General features: G+C 42.9%; 1 protein-coding gene across 6 annotated transcripts in view; it reads left to right on the top strand.

The window, feature by feature from the left end:
* The window catches only part of FHAD1 (forkhead associated phosphopeptide binding domain 1), a 60,632-nt gene extending 44,372 nt beyond the window's left edge, over positions 1-16,260 (top strand). For 5 of the 6 annotated variants that reach the window (XM_043531930.1, XM_043531928.1, XM_037881286.2 and 2 more), the window contains 7 exons: positions 559-694; positions 2,560-2,684; positions 3,715-3,810; positions 5,870-6,090; positions 10,968-11,133; positions 11,964-12,044; positions 15,880-16,260. In XM_043531930.1, the coding sequence (XP_043387865.1) occupies positions 559-694; positions 2,560-2,684; positions 3,715-3,810; positions 5,870-6,090; positions 10,968-11,133; positions 11,964-12,044; positions 15,880-15,978 (924 nt within the window). In that variant the 3' untranslated portion in view covers positions 15,979-16,260. The remainder of the gene's footprint in view (positions 1-558; positions 695-2,559; positions 2,685-3,714; positions 3,811-5,869; positions 6,091-10,967; positions 11,134-11,963; positions 12,045-15,879) is intronic. The other variant, XM_043531929.1, reaches the window with a different exon arrangement.
* The last annotated feature ends 640 nt before the right edge of the window (positions 16,261-16,900 follow it).

The raw sequence follows: 16,900 nt of genomic DNA, 5'->3' as shown, positions 1-16,900 counted from the left end.
ACGTTGAGACCAATGCCGAATAAGCTGCATCGAGGTGCGTCGGCCGCCATCTTGGCTGCCACCGCAGAGACTGAACCGAGACCTCCAGAGCTAAAAAGCATGAGCTGCAACAGCTTGAACTGAAGAGCCAAAGCTTTGCAGCTAGGACAACTCCTGTCCTTTGTGGATTGATGCAGAGGGGGACCTGTAACATATATTCTCCAGTGTGTTACATAGGCACTGCTAGCCAGCTGACTACTCCTGTTTTAATTCCTTATCTCTAAAACCAATGGAGAGAGCTACTTTTCTCACACCAACCAGAATTTGATTCTCAAAACACCTAAGATGACTAGCATATGACTTCTAGCTGGTGAGATCAGAATCACAAATACTGCAAGTGGGGTAATAGTTTTAAGGAAAGCTACAGAATTTTAGGGCCCAAGCACCTGCATGTTTGTGTTTACGTTGAACCAAGGTTATGATACAGCAGTTATTCAAGAGTTACCTGGTGCTCGTTTGTGCAGAGTACAGTAATTTGTAATATAATCAAGGATGGTTTGGATGGGTTTCTGATTTCAGAAGCAGAATTTGGACTTGGCTGACGTAGGAGCTAAGTGTAAAGGTCTCAGACATGAGGAGATAATTCAGCGCCAAAAGGATGCACTGACTGAGCTCCGAGACAGAATCAAGACGCTGGAAAAGACTCAGTCTTTAAGTAAGTCCGGGACGGCAGTTCTTCTGCTAGAACGTTTCTCAGTAATTGTGTAGAGTGAATATAATTGAAAGGGATACTGGGCTCTTGTACAACAGTGAAAGAAATCAAATTTGTGATGTTGGGATTGCTAAATTTTCATAGTATATCATGACTAGGGCCCCAGTCCTTCTAAGACTTACCCACGGGCTTAACATTGAGCACGTGAGTAGTCCCATGCAAGAAAATAGGAATATTTAGATCAGGGGTGGCCAACCTGTGGCTCCGGAGCCGCATGCGGCTCTTCAGAAGTTAATATGCGGCTCCTTGCATAGGTGCCGACTCCGGGGCAGGAGCTAAAGACGCCAACTTTCCAATGTGTCAGTGGTGCTCACTGCTCAACCCCTGGCTCTGCCCCAGGTCCTGACCCCCACTCCACCCCTTCCCCAGAGCCTTCCCCCGCCCCGGAGCCTCTTTCATGCTGTGAAACAACTGATTATGGTGGGCGGGAGGCATGGGGAGGGAGAGGGAAGCGCTGATCGGCGGGGCTACCAGCGGGCAGGAGGCACTAGGGGTGGGATGTGGGGAGCGGACGGGGAGGCTGCTGGCCTATTACTGTGGCTCTTTGGCCATGTACATTGGTAAATTCTGGCTCCTTCTCAGGCTCAGGTTGGCCACCTCTCACTGAGATGCTTAAAGTTAAGCATGCGTGTAAGTCTTTGCATGAGTGGGGCCTGAACCAGTAGAATGTTTAAAGCTAGGAAAGCCAACTACCCTACACTGCGCAGCCATTGCCCTTATAGGGCCAAACCCTGCTCTTGCTTTCACCAGCGTGACTTGATAGAGTTGAATGGATTTACACTTCTGCAAAACCAGGCCCACAGTTAAATGATAATAGGTGCATACTGTGTATCATTCAGAGACAGTCAAGTGTGTACAGATATATACGAATGAAGGGGCTCTATTCTGCTCAGAGGTTAGCAAAATGAATCCGCAAGAACAGCCCTTTCAGCTCTGTTCACTATATTTTAAGATTCAGATACTGAGCAGAGTTCTGACTAGACATCGAAATATCATGGGCCACATCTACTCCTGATATAAGCAGGCACAACGCCACTTAAGTCAATAGTTATGCCTGCTTTTACCAGCAACGAACTTGGCTCTGCGAGCAGTATTAATACAGTAAATTACATGTGTTTTTGCAGTAAGGTTCCTTTCCTGTTTTAATTTAATTTTTTTAATTGTTCTCGCTCCGGGTATGCCTACATCTGAAGCTGGGCAAAGAGATTCCCAGCTCGTGTTGACATACTCATGTTGGCTTTCATCGAGCTAACCCGCTAAAAATAGTAGTGTAGCAGCGTGGCTAGCCCACGCTGAGTACAAATGTGCCTGAACCCCCTGGGTACACACTTAACATTGCTAGTTTGTGCCACTGCTGGCTGTGGTATCCGGCAACACTGTCATATGTGGTGCGCTAGCTAGATCAGAGCTTGTGTGAGTATGTCTATGCGAGCTGGGAATCACACCCCTAGCTCCCAGTATAGAAGTAGCCCCATTCTCTGTCCACAATTTATACATCTTCAGGAAAATATTGAAGATAGGTATAACCCCCATAAACTTCCAGGATTAGAATAGTAATTTCCAGTGCAATCCCTAGATTTCAAACCTTGAGTACAGTGTCTGATTACTAGATTTATTGTGGGTTCTGTTCCTGATTTTATGAGAAATACATTCCATGTGTTACCCGTTTTATATTTATATTTTTACAGGAAAATTTCTTCAGGAAATTTTGAGATCTGTTATTAAAACAGTGTGCTTTTAGTAAACCCATTACATCTTACATGTGACAATGTAACAACTCTGCGTGGGGGGTTTTCTTGTTCCCTTAGCTGTTAAAGAGAAGGTTCCTGAGCCACTTATAGTGCTAAAGAAAGACCTATCTGAGAAAATAGCTCAGAAAATAGGCTTAGAAAAGGAACGTGTGCCATCATCAATAAAAAAAATGGAGGCCAAGGTAAACAGAATTTTATATATTATTTTAGTTGTGGTTTCATTAGAATACGTAGGAACATCTTTAAGGTGCAATAAGAAAACTACAGATAAATATTCCTTAATACCTTTGACTTTTTAGTACCATTCCTGAAGTCATCTGTCTTTACAAAAAGTGACTTCCTGTAACTATATCTATATAGAACTTTTCCAATATCTCTCTCCTTTAACTCAGCATTACACAATGAATGTTGAGTTAACACTTTTAGGCTGAGATTTTCAAAGATGCATAGGAAATTCAGACACCCAGTTCTCAATATTTTTCACTTCAATAGAACAGTGCTGATTTATACCAGCAGAGGATCTGGCCCCACTGCCCGTACATCCTCTCTGGATCCATCTTTCTAGCTGCCTTTAGGCTGTGAACCATGTAAAAAGGCAGCAAAATGTATATGGAGAACAATAAAGGAACTGCTCTGATAGTGTGAATGACTGTAAAAAAACAAGGAGGCCAACTGGTGGAATCAAGTGGCTTTTAAGTTGAAGTGAATGTTTTGATGCTCACATTTATAGTTTTTTAAATCATTTTCTGCCTTAAAAAGTCAATGGTAATATGGGCAAGCTCTAGCTAAAGACAAGAGTGTGCTAGCAGGAAAAATAAACAGTACACATACCGCCAATAATCACTGGGCACTGAGCAAGAGGTGGACCCTAATTAAAAGCAGGTAAAAAGCTTCATGTGAAGGCGGTGCCCCTTTGAGGGTAGATAAGAGAGGAAAGAGGCATGGTTAACCAGAAATCAGGTGTGTTTAACATGTAATCTAGTGTAAGCAGATACTTGCTGACAGATCCTTTGTTTAGACCCGATGCTGTACTTTGCGCAACAACATAATAGGCCTTCTGACAGCCAGAAGTGACACACTTTGACAAGGGTGGGTATTTTTTCACCACAGCTTTGGGTTATTGTGGTTGTTTTGTTTGTTTGTTTTCTGTGGGAGGGAGAACAGGATTTGGTCTACAAGTAGTAAGGCAATCCATTACTCTATCTATTTCAGCTTCCAAGCCATTTTCCCAACACATATTCAAATGTAGCCTTAGAGAGGACAGCAAAGTTGGAAATGTCTGACGCTTTAGACCTCAGCGAGAAGATGGTATGTAAATAAAAGACAAGGTACAATCACATTCAGGAACTGTATATTGTGGGTCCTGTTAAAGTCAGTTTCATAATTTAGTGATCAGCTTCCAGGTACCCTGGGAATCTCATGTATTTCTTAGAGTATGAATTCATATCTGCAGGAACTTCAAAACCTCTGTTAGCTGCCTGGGAAATACACAGTCTGAGCAGCTCCCAATGGCATGTGTTTCCTTTCCCTTCAATTTTAACCTCCAAAAAAATGTTCCCTTAAAAGACGTTAGATCTTTGAATGTCTCCTTAGCATGGCATTAAAATAAAGCCCAAATGATTTATGGAGCCAGACTGCCCTCCAGCAAATGGGCCCCTTCAATGGCATGACAGCTTAAAACTGTCGTGGATATGCGCTGGAGTATGCTTTGCCTTAAAAGAAGAGAGGATATGTAGGAATAAATAGCCTGAGACATAGGGATTTTTAAAATGTATTTAAATGTGTTGAGAGCAAGTGCCATTCTTAACCTTCTCTAAAACACAGACCACACACTGTGTAAAGCCAAACACTCAGCCCCTTTCTGAGGTTTGGCAATTTAGCAATGTTTAGTTCAAGCCTTCTCCCCAAGCTGAGCTGCTCCTAGGGTTCCTACCTCTGAACTGCTCTTCTGTCTCTACTGCCGCCTGCCTTGTAGCAGAATGGGATTATGAGCCACGCGTATTAGTGAGACAGCAAAACACACTAAATACTTTTCCATCAGAATCGAGAATTACTAACAGGGCAGGGTGTTTCCGTCAAACATTACCAAGCCTGTTGTTGCCTGTGCGTTGCATGATATAAGAAGGGCTGTGTATATAGAGAAGGGGGAGGGATAGCTCAGTGGTTTGAGCATTGGCCTGCTAAACCCAGGGTTGTGAGTTCAGTCCTTGAGGGGGCCATTTAGGGATTGGGCCAAAAATTGGGGAGTGGTCCTGCTTTGAGCAGGGGGTTGGACTAGATGACCTCCTGAGGTCCCTTCCAACCCTGATATTCTATGATCCTAAACTTCAGGAGACATAGGGGCCTGAGTGTTCTGTATGCAAATAAATGGTTGGATATCCCTCTGACTGACTGGAAGTGGAAGACAGAACCAAAAATCCAGTAAAACAACTGGTTCAACTCCTGTGCTGTATTGAGGTGGAAGGAGTTTTTGATATATCTTATGTATCAGTCTAGGCCTTTATAGCCTGCCCATCATCTGAATGCTTCACCTGTGTCAGAGACTCTCCAATCTTTCCACTTTAGAAGAGGTTATCTGAGTGACACCTCTCCGCTTCCCCACAGTTTGGGTCTGAGAATGTTTCAACCTGATCCTGCATATCCCCAGTAATGGCTTTGTGAGCCACTGCTGAGAACCGCTGCCCTAGGACACAGTCAGTGCACTGACTCATCTTGTTTCTATTTATGTCCCAATTACTGTGTGTTATTTATCTCCTCTTTTTTAAAATGTGCTGATCATCATCAAAGCACTGTAAATAAAACCTCCCTATTTTAAACCCAATAGCGACATTTCATCCTGGTTTCTACTTCCTGGAAAACAACACTGAATCCCCCTACTGTATTTTCCACTGCATGCATCCGATGAAGTGAGCTGTAGCTCACGAAAGCTTATGCTCAAATAAATTTGTTAGTCTCTAAGGTGCCACATGTACTCCTTTTCTTTCTCCAACGTCTAGTTAGTTTTGAGTCCTTATGCCTCCATTACATGGGCATTGTGACAACCCAAGAAATAGTGACTTTAGAACCATTGGATGCTGATCCAGTTCTGCACCTAACTGCTTCATAGTCAAATTAATTTGTCTAATACATTATGAATGAATTATTTGGTACATTATTGTTCTGCTTGATTCCTTAGGAACACACAAAGAGGCTAAGGAAAAAAATAGGTTAAATTTAAATGAAGAGGCTTGCACACAGTAGTTTATGTACTACCTTTTAATCCTTTACCCTAAAGCAAAATGAAAGCCGATGGGTTGAGCAGTGTGATATTTTTCTAATTAGGAGTCAGCACACCTAGTAAATAATTCACTCTCTCCTCTTCATACAGTATCTTAACTTAATTCATGCTCTTGGAAGTCTGATGAATGTGAAGGAGCTGACAGGAGTGCAGTCTGTTAAGCATCTTTCTCAGGATGAGAGAGAAAAAGTGAGAATGCAGCGACAGAAGGACCTTGAGCTGCTGTACGATAAGATCAGTAAACTCAAGAGTCGGCTAGAAAGGAAAGAAGAACTACTGAAAGAGTATGAGTCAGACATTGGACAACTCAGGTAGAGAAAACACACTTACTTACTATTTACTAAGAGTCGTGACCGGGGATCCAGCTGTTTTAGCAAAAAGACCCAAAACTGTGACAAAAAATTTGAGAAATTTAGTGGAAGGAGCATATTTACAATTCAGTTTTAATTACAGGATACTTTTGTTTCTATAAAAACATTCACTATGTTATTGCTTGGAAATAAAGCTGGCATAAGCTAGGAAATGCCCTTTTTGAACTTCATAGCTCTCTAAAATGGTATCTTCTAAGGCCACATCAAGCTAACCCAGGGATTCTCAAACTGGGGGTCAGGACCCCTCAGCGGGTCACAAGGTTATTACATGGGGGGCCGCAAACTCTCAGCCTCCACCCCAAATCCCGCTTTGCCTCCAGCATTTATAATGGTGTAAAATATATAAAAAAGTGTTTTTAATTTATAAGGGGGGGTCGCATTCAGAGGCTTGCTATGTGAAAGGGGTCACCAGTACAAAAGTTGGAGAACTACTGAGCTAGCCAAGTAAATAAATGAGGAATTCTATTTAAAAACTAACCATACAAGATGACACAATGTCTATTATTGTACTAAATACCTATGTGTTGTTAGGCTTGTCCATTACAAGCTATGTCTGGAAACTGTATGCCCAGTTTTCAAAAATGGATATTTTAATAGGACATCCAAATTCTGAGCCCCTATATCAGCACTTAGGCATTCATTCATTTTAAGCATCTGAGTGCCCATTTGAAATCCTAAGTTTAGGGCTGGTCACTTAACTACCTATCATAGAAACTCAAATTTGAAAATAGGATCCTGCAGATGAAAATGATATCTAAAGGTTTGTAGTATGAGCAGAGGGACATCTGCTGCTTTTATTCTACAGCAACATTACTCTTGTCTGTTTTTCCTGTGCGAGATTTATTATTAGTAACAGATATAATAATTATATAGTCTTTAATTATTTATATGATTCTTTGAAGAATCCGTGGCAAGTAATGCGGTGTTATTCTGCTTAATCATATGCATCACATGTGGTGTTTGTCTTGTACTAGAAAAATGTCTAAACCATTTGGAAAATGAAGCCAAAAAGAACAGTGGAGTGTTGGATGAGATTCTCTGGAATCTCTGGTTAATATTCCACCCTGAAATTGAAGGGAAGGTTGGGGTTATTTCGCTGCCTGTGAAGAAATCCCCATCCCTGTGGATAGTAAAGTCTCCCTAACAGAACTATTTATCTCTGGGACTCATTAAAATGCTTTTTAAAGGAATTTTTGTGTACTTTGAAATGTACAAAATTGCCCCAAATGTGCAGGTGTTTTCAACATAATTCCTAAGGAAGGAACTCCCAGGAGCCCCTATTGAGTCTTCACCTAGTGTTCCCAATCATACACACCGAATGCTGTGTTGTGCTATCCTCACACTCCATGTACTTTGCAGAAATCAAGTATAAACATTCCTAATAAACACACTCAGTATGGTCTGTGGGTTGATGCTACCTCCTTGCTTGGTTGTGGTTATGAGAAAGCATTTTTGTTTCAATAAGATGAGTAAATTCCCCATCACGAGCCACTTCTTTCAGCAGAGACATGCACCCTAAAGAGAGGGGTTTATCATGGACTAAGGAGAAATTTTTGTGGGAAATCCTTGTTAAAATATTTTCAACATTTCACAGGAAAAAAAAGGGGGCATGTTTCTCATTTACACTAAGGCCTTTTCCATGCCTCTGGTAGTGTAAAGGAGGCTTAGCCCTGGTCTACACTAGGAGGTTAGGTCGAATTTAGCCACGTTAGGTTGATTTTAAAATGGATGCGTCCACACAACCAACCCCGTTCCGTCAACTTAAAAGGCTCTTAAAATCGACTTCTGTACTCCTCCCCGGCGAGGGGAATAGTGCTAAAATCGACCTTGCTGAATCAAATTTGGGGCAGTCGCAAAACGACGGTATTGGCCTCCGGGAGCTATCCCAGAGTGTTCAATGTGACCGCTCTGGACAGTACTTTGAATGCCGATGCACTAACCAAGTACACAGGAAAAGCCCCAGAAACTTTTGAATTTCATTTCCTGTTTGGTCAGCGTGGCGAGCTCAGTAGCAAAGGTGACCATGCAGTCCCCCCAGAATCGCAAACGAGCTCCAGCATGGACCGAAAGGGAGACACTGGATCTGATTGCTGTATGGGGAGAAGCATCTGTGCAGGCAGAACTCAGAGCAAAAAGAAGAAATGCCAATATATTTGCCAAAATCTCACAGGGCATGATGGAGAGACGCTACAACAGGGACACACAGCAGTGCCGTGTGAAAGTTAAGGAGCTGAGGCAAGCCTACCAAAAGACAAAGGAGGCAAATGGGTGCTCTGGGTCAGACTCCCATACATGCTGCTTCTATGATCAGATGCATGGCATTCTAGGGGGGGACTCTACTACTACCCCACCACTTTCCGGGGACACCTGCAAGGGGGGAGTCTCACACAATAAGGAGGAGGATTTTATGGATGAAGAAGAGGAGGAGGAGGATGTGCAGCAGGCAAGCGGTGAATCCGTTCTCCCCAGCAGCAGGACCTTTTCATCACCCTGGACCCAATACCCTCCGAAGGTGGGATCCCCGACCCTGAAGCTGGAGAAGGCAGCTCTGGTGAGTGCACATTTGTAACTACAGTACAGGGTTTAAAAGCAATAGTGTTTAATGTTTGATTTGCCCCGAATAATTGGGATGCATTTGCGGCCAGTACAGCTACTGGAAAAGTCTGTTCACATGTCTGGGGATGGAGCGGGAATCTTCCAGGGACATCTCCATGAAGCTCTCCTGGAGGTACTCTGAAAGACTTTGCAGAAGGTTTCTGGGGAGGGCTGCCTTATTTTGTCCTCCCCGGTAGGACACTTTACCATGCCAGGCCAGTAGCAAGTAGTCTGGAATCACTGCAGCACAAAGCATGGCAGCGAATGGTCCTGGGTTTTGGTCACATTCAAGCAACGTTCGGTCTATATCTTTCTGTGTTAGCCTCAGGAGAGTGATATCATTCATGGTCACCTGGTTGAAATAGGGGAATTTTTGTAAGGGAATAGTAAAAGGACCCCGTTCATGCTTGGCTGTTTGCACTTGGCTAAAAGGGATCATCCCGGAGAATAGCCACACAGTGGGGGGAGGGGTGAAAGGATCATCCCAGAGAATAGCCACGCGGTAGGGTGGAGGGAGGTGTGTGCTGCATATCCACCCGAAAACCACAGCCCCTCCTTTTAAATATGAAACCCAACCCATTGCTTGCTATGGGAAAGGGTGGTGCTGCAGTTTGAAACCATTCCCACATGTTATGCGTAAGAAGCCCACCCCGCGTACCCTGGGCCTTACCATGGCTGCCTGGAAACTGAATTCTGTTGCCCAGCCATGTGTGATGTGCCTGTCGGTATGATGACACTCAATATAAAAGGTAAAATGCGACCTTGTACCTAAAGCACATGTGCTGTCTGCTGTGAATTGCTTGATTCACTGTATAAGAGTATCTCTTTTGTTCTCAGAAATGTATCATCTTAAATTTTACTCTCCCTTTTTATCTCCCCCCCAGGTGCAAATGTTTCTACACTCCTCCTATCATTTCCGTCTCTGAGGTTATCGCAGATTAGAAAGCGAAAAAAATGCACTCGCGATGGCATGTTTTCCGAGCTCATGCAGTCCTCCCGCACTGATAGGGCACAGCTTAATGCATGGAGGCATTCAGTGTTAGAGGCCAGGAAAGCATTAAGTGAGCGCAAAGGGCGGAGGCAGGAGTGTGAAGAGTGGAGGCAGGAGGCAATGCAAGGCTAATGGGAGAGCAAACGGACATGATGAAGCATCTGTTGGAGCTGCAGATTTCCTGCACATTTCCCAGAGTCACTACCCTTGATAACAGAATGTCAATGATTGCACTGGCTACCTGGATCACAACAGCCCCCATAGTAGACTTGCCCACTCCAAATTGATTCCCGACTGACCGGTAGCAGTCAGGCGTTGCAACCTTCCACAGGGCTATCACCACTCGCTTTTCAACTATCAGGGCAGCTCTCATCTTGTTATTCCTGCGCTTCAGGATGGGGGAAAGCAACTCACAGAGTTCCAGGAAAGTGGCCTTATGCATGCGAAAGTTTTGCAGCCACTGTGAATCATCCCATACCTGCAACACTATGCGGTCCCACCAGTCTGTGCTTGTTTGCGGGGCCCAGAATTGGCATTCCACTGTATCAACCAGCCCCACTGCCGCCACTATGTCCCAAATGCCACAGCCCGTGCTTTCAGGAACATCTGTGTCCATGTCCTCATCAAAATCCTCCTCGTGCTGACGTCTCTTAGCCCGTTTCTGCATATACTCCAGGATAATATGCGAGGTGTTTACAATGCTCACAACAGCAACAGTGATGGTGAGCTGAGCTGAGCGGGCTCCATGCTTGCCATGGTATGGCATCTGCACAGAAAAAAGGCGAGAAACAATTGTCTGCCATTGCTTTCACGGAGGGAGGGGTGACTAACAACATGTACCCAAAACCACCTGCGACAATGTTTTTGCCCCATCAGCCATTGGGAGCTTAACCCAGAATTCCAATGGGCGGCGGAGACTGCGGGAACTGTGGGATAGCTACCCACAGTGCACCGCTGCATAAGTCGATGCTAGCCACGGTAATGAGGACGCACTCCGCCGACTTTATGCGCTTAGTGTGGACATATGCAATCGACTGTATAAAATCGATTTCTAAAAATCAACTTCTATAAAATTGACCTAACTTCATAATGTAGACATACCCTTAAAGTGGGTGTAAATGTAATTTATCCTCTCTTTTTAAGGCCCCTTACACTGCCAGAGATGTATCAAGAGGCTGTAGCGTAGATGAGAATAAAGCCCAGAAGGCTTTACCTCTTCTGTTTTGTACAGGGCGAATAAGGTCTCTCTGCAAGCGTACCAGGCCGAGATGACTAAACTGGAAGACGATGTCTATAGAGAAGCAGAAGAGAATGCTCTGCTAAAAGAGGCTCTAGAGAGGACACAGTTCCAGCTGAATGAGGAGAAAAGGTTGAACAGAGCTGTTAAACTGCATAAGGTAACGGTCTAGGGACAAAAGTCATGGCAGTGCTTCCATGAACCTGGTACCTAAATATCCTCTTCTCCAGCTGTGTGTTGGGCAGTAACCTAATTATTTAGGGGGCTGAATTTTGGTAGGTCCTGCTTGAAAACATCCTCACTGAGGCAGGCACCGATGAAAGATTATATTATAGCTGCAGGGTTAACACTGAGATGTCACCCTGCAATCCAAACACCACAGAACAAGACCCTGCAAGTTTTGACTTGGGTGCGTGGAGGTGGGAAGGGAGCTAATCACAAACAGGTAGTAAGCTGGAAGGGTCTCTGCTTGTATATCTTTGCACAGGATTCAGAAGATCCCAAGGAGCCTGTCACCTTAGTATGTAACCAAGAATAGAACTGGCTGAGATTTAGGACAACAATAGCAGTACATTTGCTATTGTTTCCTTGATTTCTCTAATCTGTCTGTGTAGTGTCATGAGCTTGGAGAATGCTCTGTAGCCCCAAAAGGCCATATGATAAGTGGTTTTATCCAGACTTTCATATTTAGTTGATGCTTTGGATCTTCATCAAAATGACCCTTAGAAGAGTGAATTGCACATTGGTACAAGTTAAGACAATTCATGTTTGGAGGAAGTATTGAGATTAAACAATAATTGCCAGCAGTTAGCTGCTTTTTTCATTGCAGCTTGCTGTTGGCTTTGGGGAATGTGAGTAACTCAGTCCGTTTTGTTGGTCTTATCAAATTTGGAGTCATATTTAGTTCTGATGTGTCTCAGCTGTATTTTTGATAGGATGTCCAAGGCAAGATTTGCAATTGGATGTCATTTTACTGGTATTTTCACCCAGAGCCATTTAGAGGAACTGGAGAAGAGAAGTGAAAAGTTGTCACCATGTCGTACCTGTTCACAAAAAGACAGAGCCAGGAAGGTATGCATATGTCTGAACACTTGCTCATAGTAACAGGATCAGTGTAATCATTTTGCCTAACTTATAAGGGATGGACTTCAGCCCATCTAATAATAATTCATTTGTGTGTCATAACACCCGTGAATGAAGAGATTGAACTGGCCCAGCAATATGAATGAAGAACTGTCAGTAAGGTAGTAGTAATATTAATGGCATTGATCCAAAGAACTCAAAGCAGAAACCCCGTTATACAGAATGGGAAACCGAGGCACAGAGAAGTTAAGTAACTCATGCAAGATCACATACCCAGCTGGAGGCAGGAACAGAACGCAGCTCTCCTGATTTCTAGTTCCCTGTTCTGACCACAGTGAAGTAGGTGAAAGCTAGTGCTGCAACTGAATGAACAGCAGGAGAGAAGCAGCAACGAACTGTGGAGGGGAGGAAGCGCACACAGCAGGAGCCTGGGGAGCAGATGACAACACAGGGAAAACTGGGAGGGGCTGCCAAAGAAGGAGGGAGCCATGTATGGAATTAAAATGGGCCAAATTTGGACCATAAGTGAAATGACTATAATTCCATAGAGGTGCTCAAGCTCTCAGTGTATGCACATCCTGAACTCCTCAGGGGAACTCTGGCCTCTTCATTCCTTAGTTGACTATTGTTATTTCTATGGGCAAGGCACTACAAACATCAACAGGTACAGAATTTGAAATTTCTGCAAGCTCTACCTAGAGAACCTTTTGAAAACGTTGTACATTTCAAAGCTGCAAGCATACACCAGTGCAGAGTCATCCTCTCCCTACACTTGGGTGTCTGGACTGTGCATGCCTTTTTCTGATTACATAACGAGTTAGTGAACTGTAGATTCTTGCAGTAAACCCCCTATCATACTGCGTAAAGTTATGGTTCTCTTAACCACTTGGTCGGCCTAAGACAATCACCTTAATTAACCTGTTCTCTGTCTAATGCATTCTATGCCTAATTAACCCATTGATTGTAAATCTCCTTTTATAGAACCTGGGTAGAATTTTCAAAAGTGCCTTAGTCCCTCTAAAAGTTAAATGAGATTTATTTTGCTTAGGCCCTTTTGAAAATGTTACCCTCTACATCTGTAGGGGAAGACATTGCTGAAGCAATGATTTACCTTCTCTGCAACTGAGAGGTCTTTTTTGTAAATCACACTCCGTTTATAGAATCTAAAGGTCTCCATATCTCTATCTGAAACAGAATTGTGCAGCATCTGTTATTTGCTTATGAAAATACCTAGTCCAGAAGGGCCCAATGGTCTTTCTCTTACGGATGTGGCCACACCATTTGCTTTAAGCATCTGTAAACACAAGGTATAACATTTTACTTTTTACCAGGTAGGAAATAATATGGTCTTGATACACCACACAGGGGGCTCACTCTAGTAAAGTGGTGCTTAGAATTTTTTAGTATATTTGGAATTTGTTTTAAAGATCCATCTCCTGGAGTCATGTGATTACCTGAGACGCTCAGCATTTTTTTTTTTAAAGTAAATCTCTGGCCCTCATGGTTGCAGAGAAAAGCCTGAAAATGTGATCTCCAGAGGCTCAAAATCCAGAAGGCAAAAGAATAAAAAGAACCCAAAATGTATTATTTTTCAACTCTCAAGATTTTTTAAACCAGTTGTCTCAATATGGGGGGCCTGACTCATTATTTTTGAATGCTTGGGATTGGCAGTCCTCTGAATTTGTTGTCACAAGTGGCATCCTCACACTCACCACCTTTTAACTGTGGAGCACTGGTTTTAGTTCTCCCAGGTGCAAGGATGTACGGAGGGGATCCCAAGGTAGCGTTATGAACCAGTAATTGGTAATCTTCTTTACAGATCTACACCCACCTACCCTACACAGCTCACTTAAATCCCTAATATTCACTAGGCAGTCCACACAGATGAAACGAGATAATTTCTTTGTGACTTGTTGATCACTGCTTAGTTACCATAAAGCTCCATGTACACTTGTGGTGTTTCACAAATAATATCTGACATTCCCCTGTGAGGGAAGGAAAAGAAACTAGTACATTTCATTTGTATTAACAAGCAGATGCTTAAAAAACAAGGATCCAGCACCAGATTTCCTAGATCAGTAAGTAAGGATTATAAAGGGTAGGTCATGCATAACAAATCTGATTAACTTCCTTGTGGAAATGACAATGAGAGCTGACAGGAGAGAGGCAGCAGACGTAATCAACTAGGAGTTCAAGAGGGTTTAAACACAGTACCATCAAGGGAGAGAAGTACTGTGTATAAGATTAGTAATTACAGTGTTAATGACGAAAAATTGGCATAGTGACACTGGTCAGATAAGGAGAGGTGATGAGTGATGCAGGGATTGTCTTAACCTCTGGTCTTAGTCACACTCCAGAGAAAAGAACTTGTAGTTGCATGTACTAATTTTCAGAACAAATGCAGCTGGAAGGGAAACCAGGACGTAAAAGAACAGAGCTTACTCAGAAGTGTGAGAAGAGAGTCAAGAAACAGGGAAAGGTATTCCACTTGAAGGTCACATGCAGTCTGTTCATGAAAAGGAAGTGGTGATAATAGTGAAGGGAATATTTCTAAAATACTTCACCTCCCTTTGTCCTACTTCCTTTGGCTCTGCACAATCACAAGTATCTTATAAAGCAGTGCCCCAATGTCCAGGCCCTTCAGACTTTGGTCTAATCTGCATTTATGCAAGTCACCAAATCATCCGACAAGTTAGCAGAATGCAGTGGGACTGGCATTCTCCTACAAACAGTTTCATCACTGCAGTAAACAGGAGTATAGCTCATTGGGATTAAAGTGCTGTGTGAGGAGTGCTATTGGGATTGGCAGTGCTATGTGAGGCTGTGTGAGGAGTGTCATGTGTAAGGCACAGAAGGAAGTTGTCCCTCTCTGTTCGGCACTGGTGAGGCCTCGGAGCACTGTGTCCAATTCTGTGCCACACTTCAGGAAGGATGTGGACAAATGGGAGAGAGTCGAGAGGAGAGCAACAAAAATGATAAAAAAATCTAGAAAACCCAGCCTTTGAGGAACGATTAAAAAAGCAGGCAGTTTAGTCTTGAGAAAAGAAGACTGAGGGGGGGACCTGATAACAGTCTTTAAATATGTTAAAGGCTGTTGTGAAACAGATGGTGATCAATTGTTCTCCGTATCTACTGAAGGTAGGACAAGAAGTAGTGGGCTTAATCGGCAGCCAGGGGGTTTAGTTTAGATATTAGGGGGGAAATTAACAAATTAAGCTCTGGTATAGGCATCTAAGAGAGGTTGTGGAGTTCCCATCATCAGAGGTTTTAAGAAGAAGTTGGACAGACACCTGTCAGGGATGCTCTAGGTTTACTAGGTCCTGCCACACCACAGGGGGCTGGACTTGATGAATTCTCAAGGTGCCTTCCAGCTCCACATTTTTATGATTCTATGGTTTAACCCAGCTCTATCACTAGCTCATTGTTACGAGGATTGAACTGAATCATTAAAAAATGGGTGCTTAAAGTTTGGCTCTGAGATTCATATTTAGGTATCATAAGTGGCCTGATTTTTCTTAAGTGCTGGATATGCAGCAGCTTCCACGCACTGAACCAGGCCTCATCCTCTCATCCAGGCCTTCCATCTTGTGTGCTGCACTAACTAGATGCAGGCATCATAGACAACACTTGCCCCACTGCACCTCCCTCCGTGTGGTGCTACCCGGTACATGTGGGCAATCTACACTGGCAAGTTTACCCTTTGGTTTAAATTGCATAATACTGATGTGATGAACACATGAGCATGAGAAGGTTTACATTGCAATCCACAAATTTTAAGTTGTCCCGTATAAGAACAATTTTTTAATCTCTCTCTGTCTCGCAGCCTGGACCCAAAACAAAATCATTCCCCGAAAAGCTGAAGACGACAGACCATGTGATAGAAACATTTAAGAGGAGAGCACATAGTAATGCCACCTCATAGGCGTTTCTCTTGCAAAAATCCTGTAGTAGGAATTTGCCAAGTACTGTAATACTATTTGGGTTAGAGCTGTTATTAATTGTATTGTTTTGATGAGAATCCATTTAGCCCTTGTGTAAATATATGAAATGCTGCAGTGTATCTTGAATTACTTAGGACTTGTTTTTTTTAAATATGTTGCTTATGTACCATATTGTATTTCTGATAATTAGAAGTGTAATTTTAATCTTTATATTAATTTAATTTAAAATGTATCGTTTTAATACAAACTGATATATAAATTCAGAAGTGTATTTTTTATCTTTATAAGTATTCTTTTTTAAATAGTCTCAAAGTCCTAAGGTCTGCTTAGGTTAAATTTTGTTATGCTGGTGTAGCTCACTTGAGCCCTAACACAGTCCTAAATCCAAGTAGATCCATGGTAGAGTTCCAGCATGAGGTATGAAAATGATCCACCAGGTTCTGGCAACTAAATTCCAGAATTGCATAAATGTGACTGAACAGAACCATTCTGAGTCCATTGTGTAATTACAACCAATTGAAAGAACACTGTTCATTTACTAGAATGTTACTTAAATAATACACCTGCATGAGCAATCTGGGAGCCACATTTGATAAGCAGCCTTAGGGACCAACCCAAATTCCCATATTCCAGTGAATACAGAACAGCAAGGGCTCACCTGTCTGTTACTCTGATCAGATGTATTATTTATTACTATAGCATTCTTGAAAACTAAAGGCTATTTTCCTTTGCAAAATCAGAGCAAAATGTTCGTACTAGCTACCACCCAAATAATCCTTGATATCTGAGAAAGCTAATCTTGCTAAGTAGTGAGGTAGGTGTTAGCCCATTTGCTGCTGGGTCAGTGCAGTAAGCTAGTGGTTCTGGTACATACTGTCCCCACAGTCATTCTCCCTTTGTTGT

Source organism: Chelonia mydas, chromosome 18 (assembly GCF_015237465.2).
Source record: "Chelonia mydas isolate rCheMyd1 chromosome 18, rCheMyd1.pri.v2, whole genome shotgun sequence".
Lineage (NCBI taxonomy): Eukaryota > Metazoa > Chordata > Testudines > Cheloniidae > Chelonia > Chelonia mydas.
This window is presented reverse-complemented; position numbering and strand designations above follow the sequence as displayed.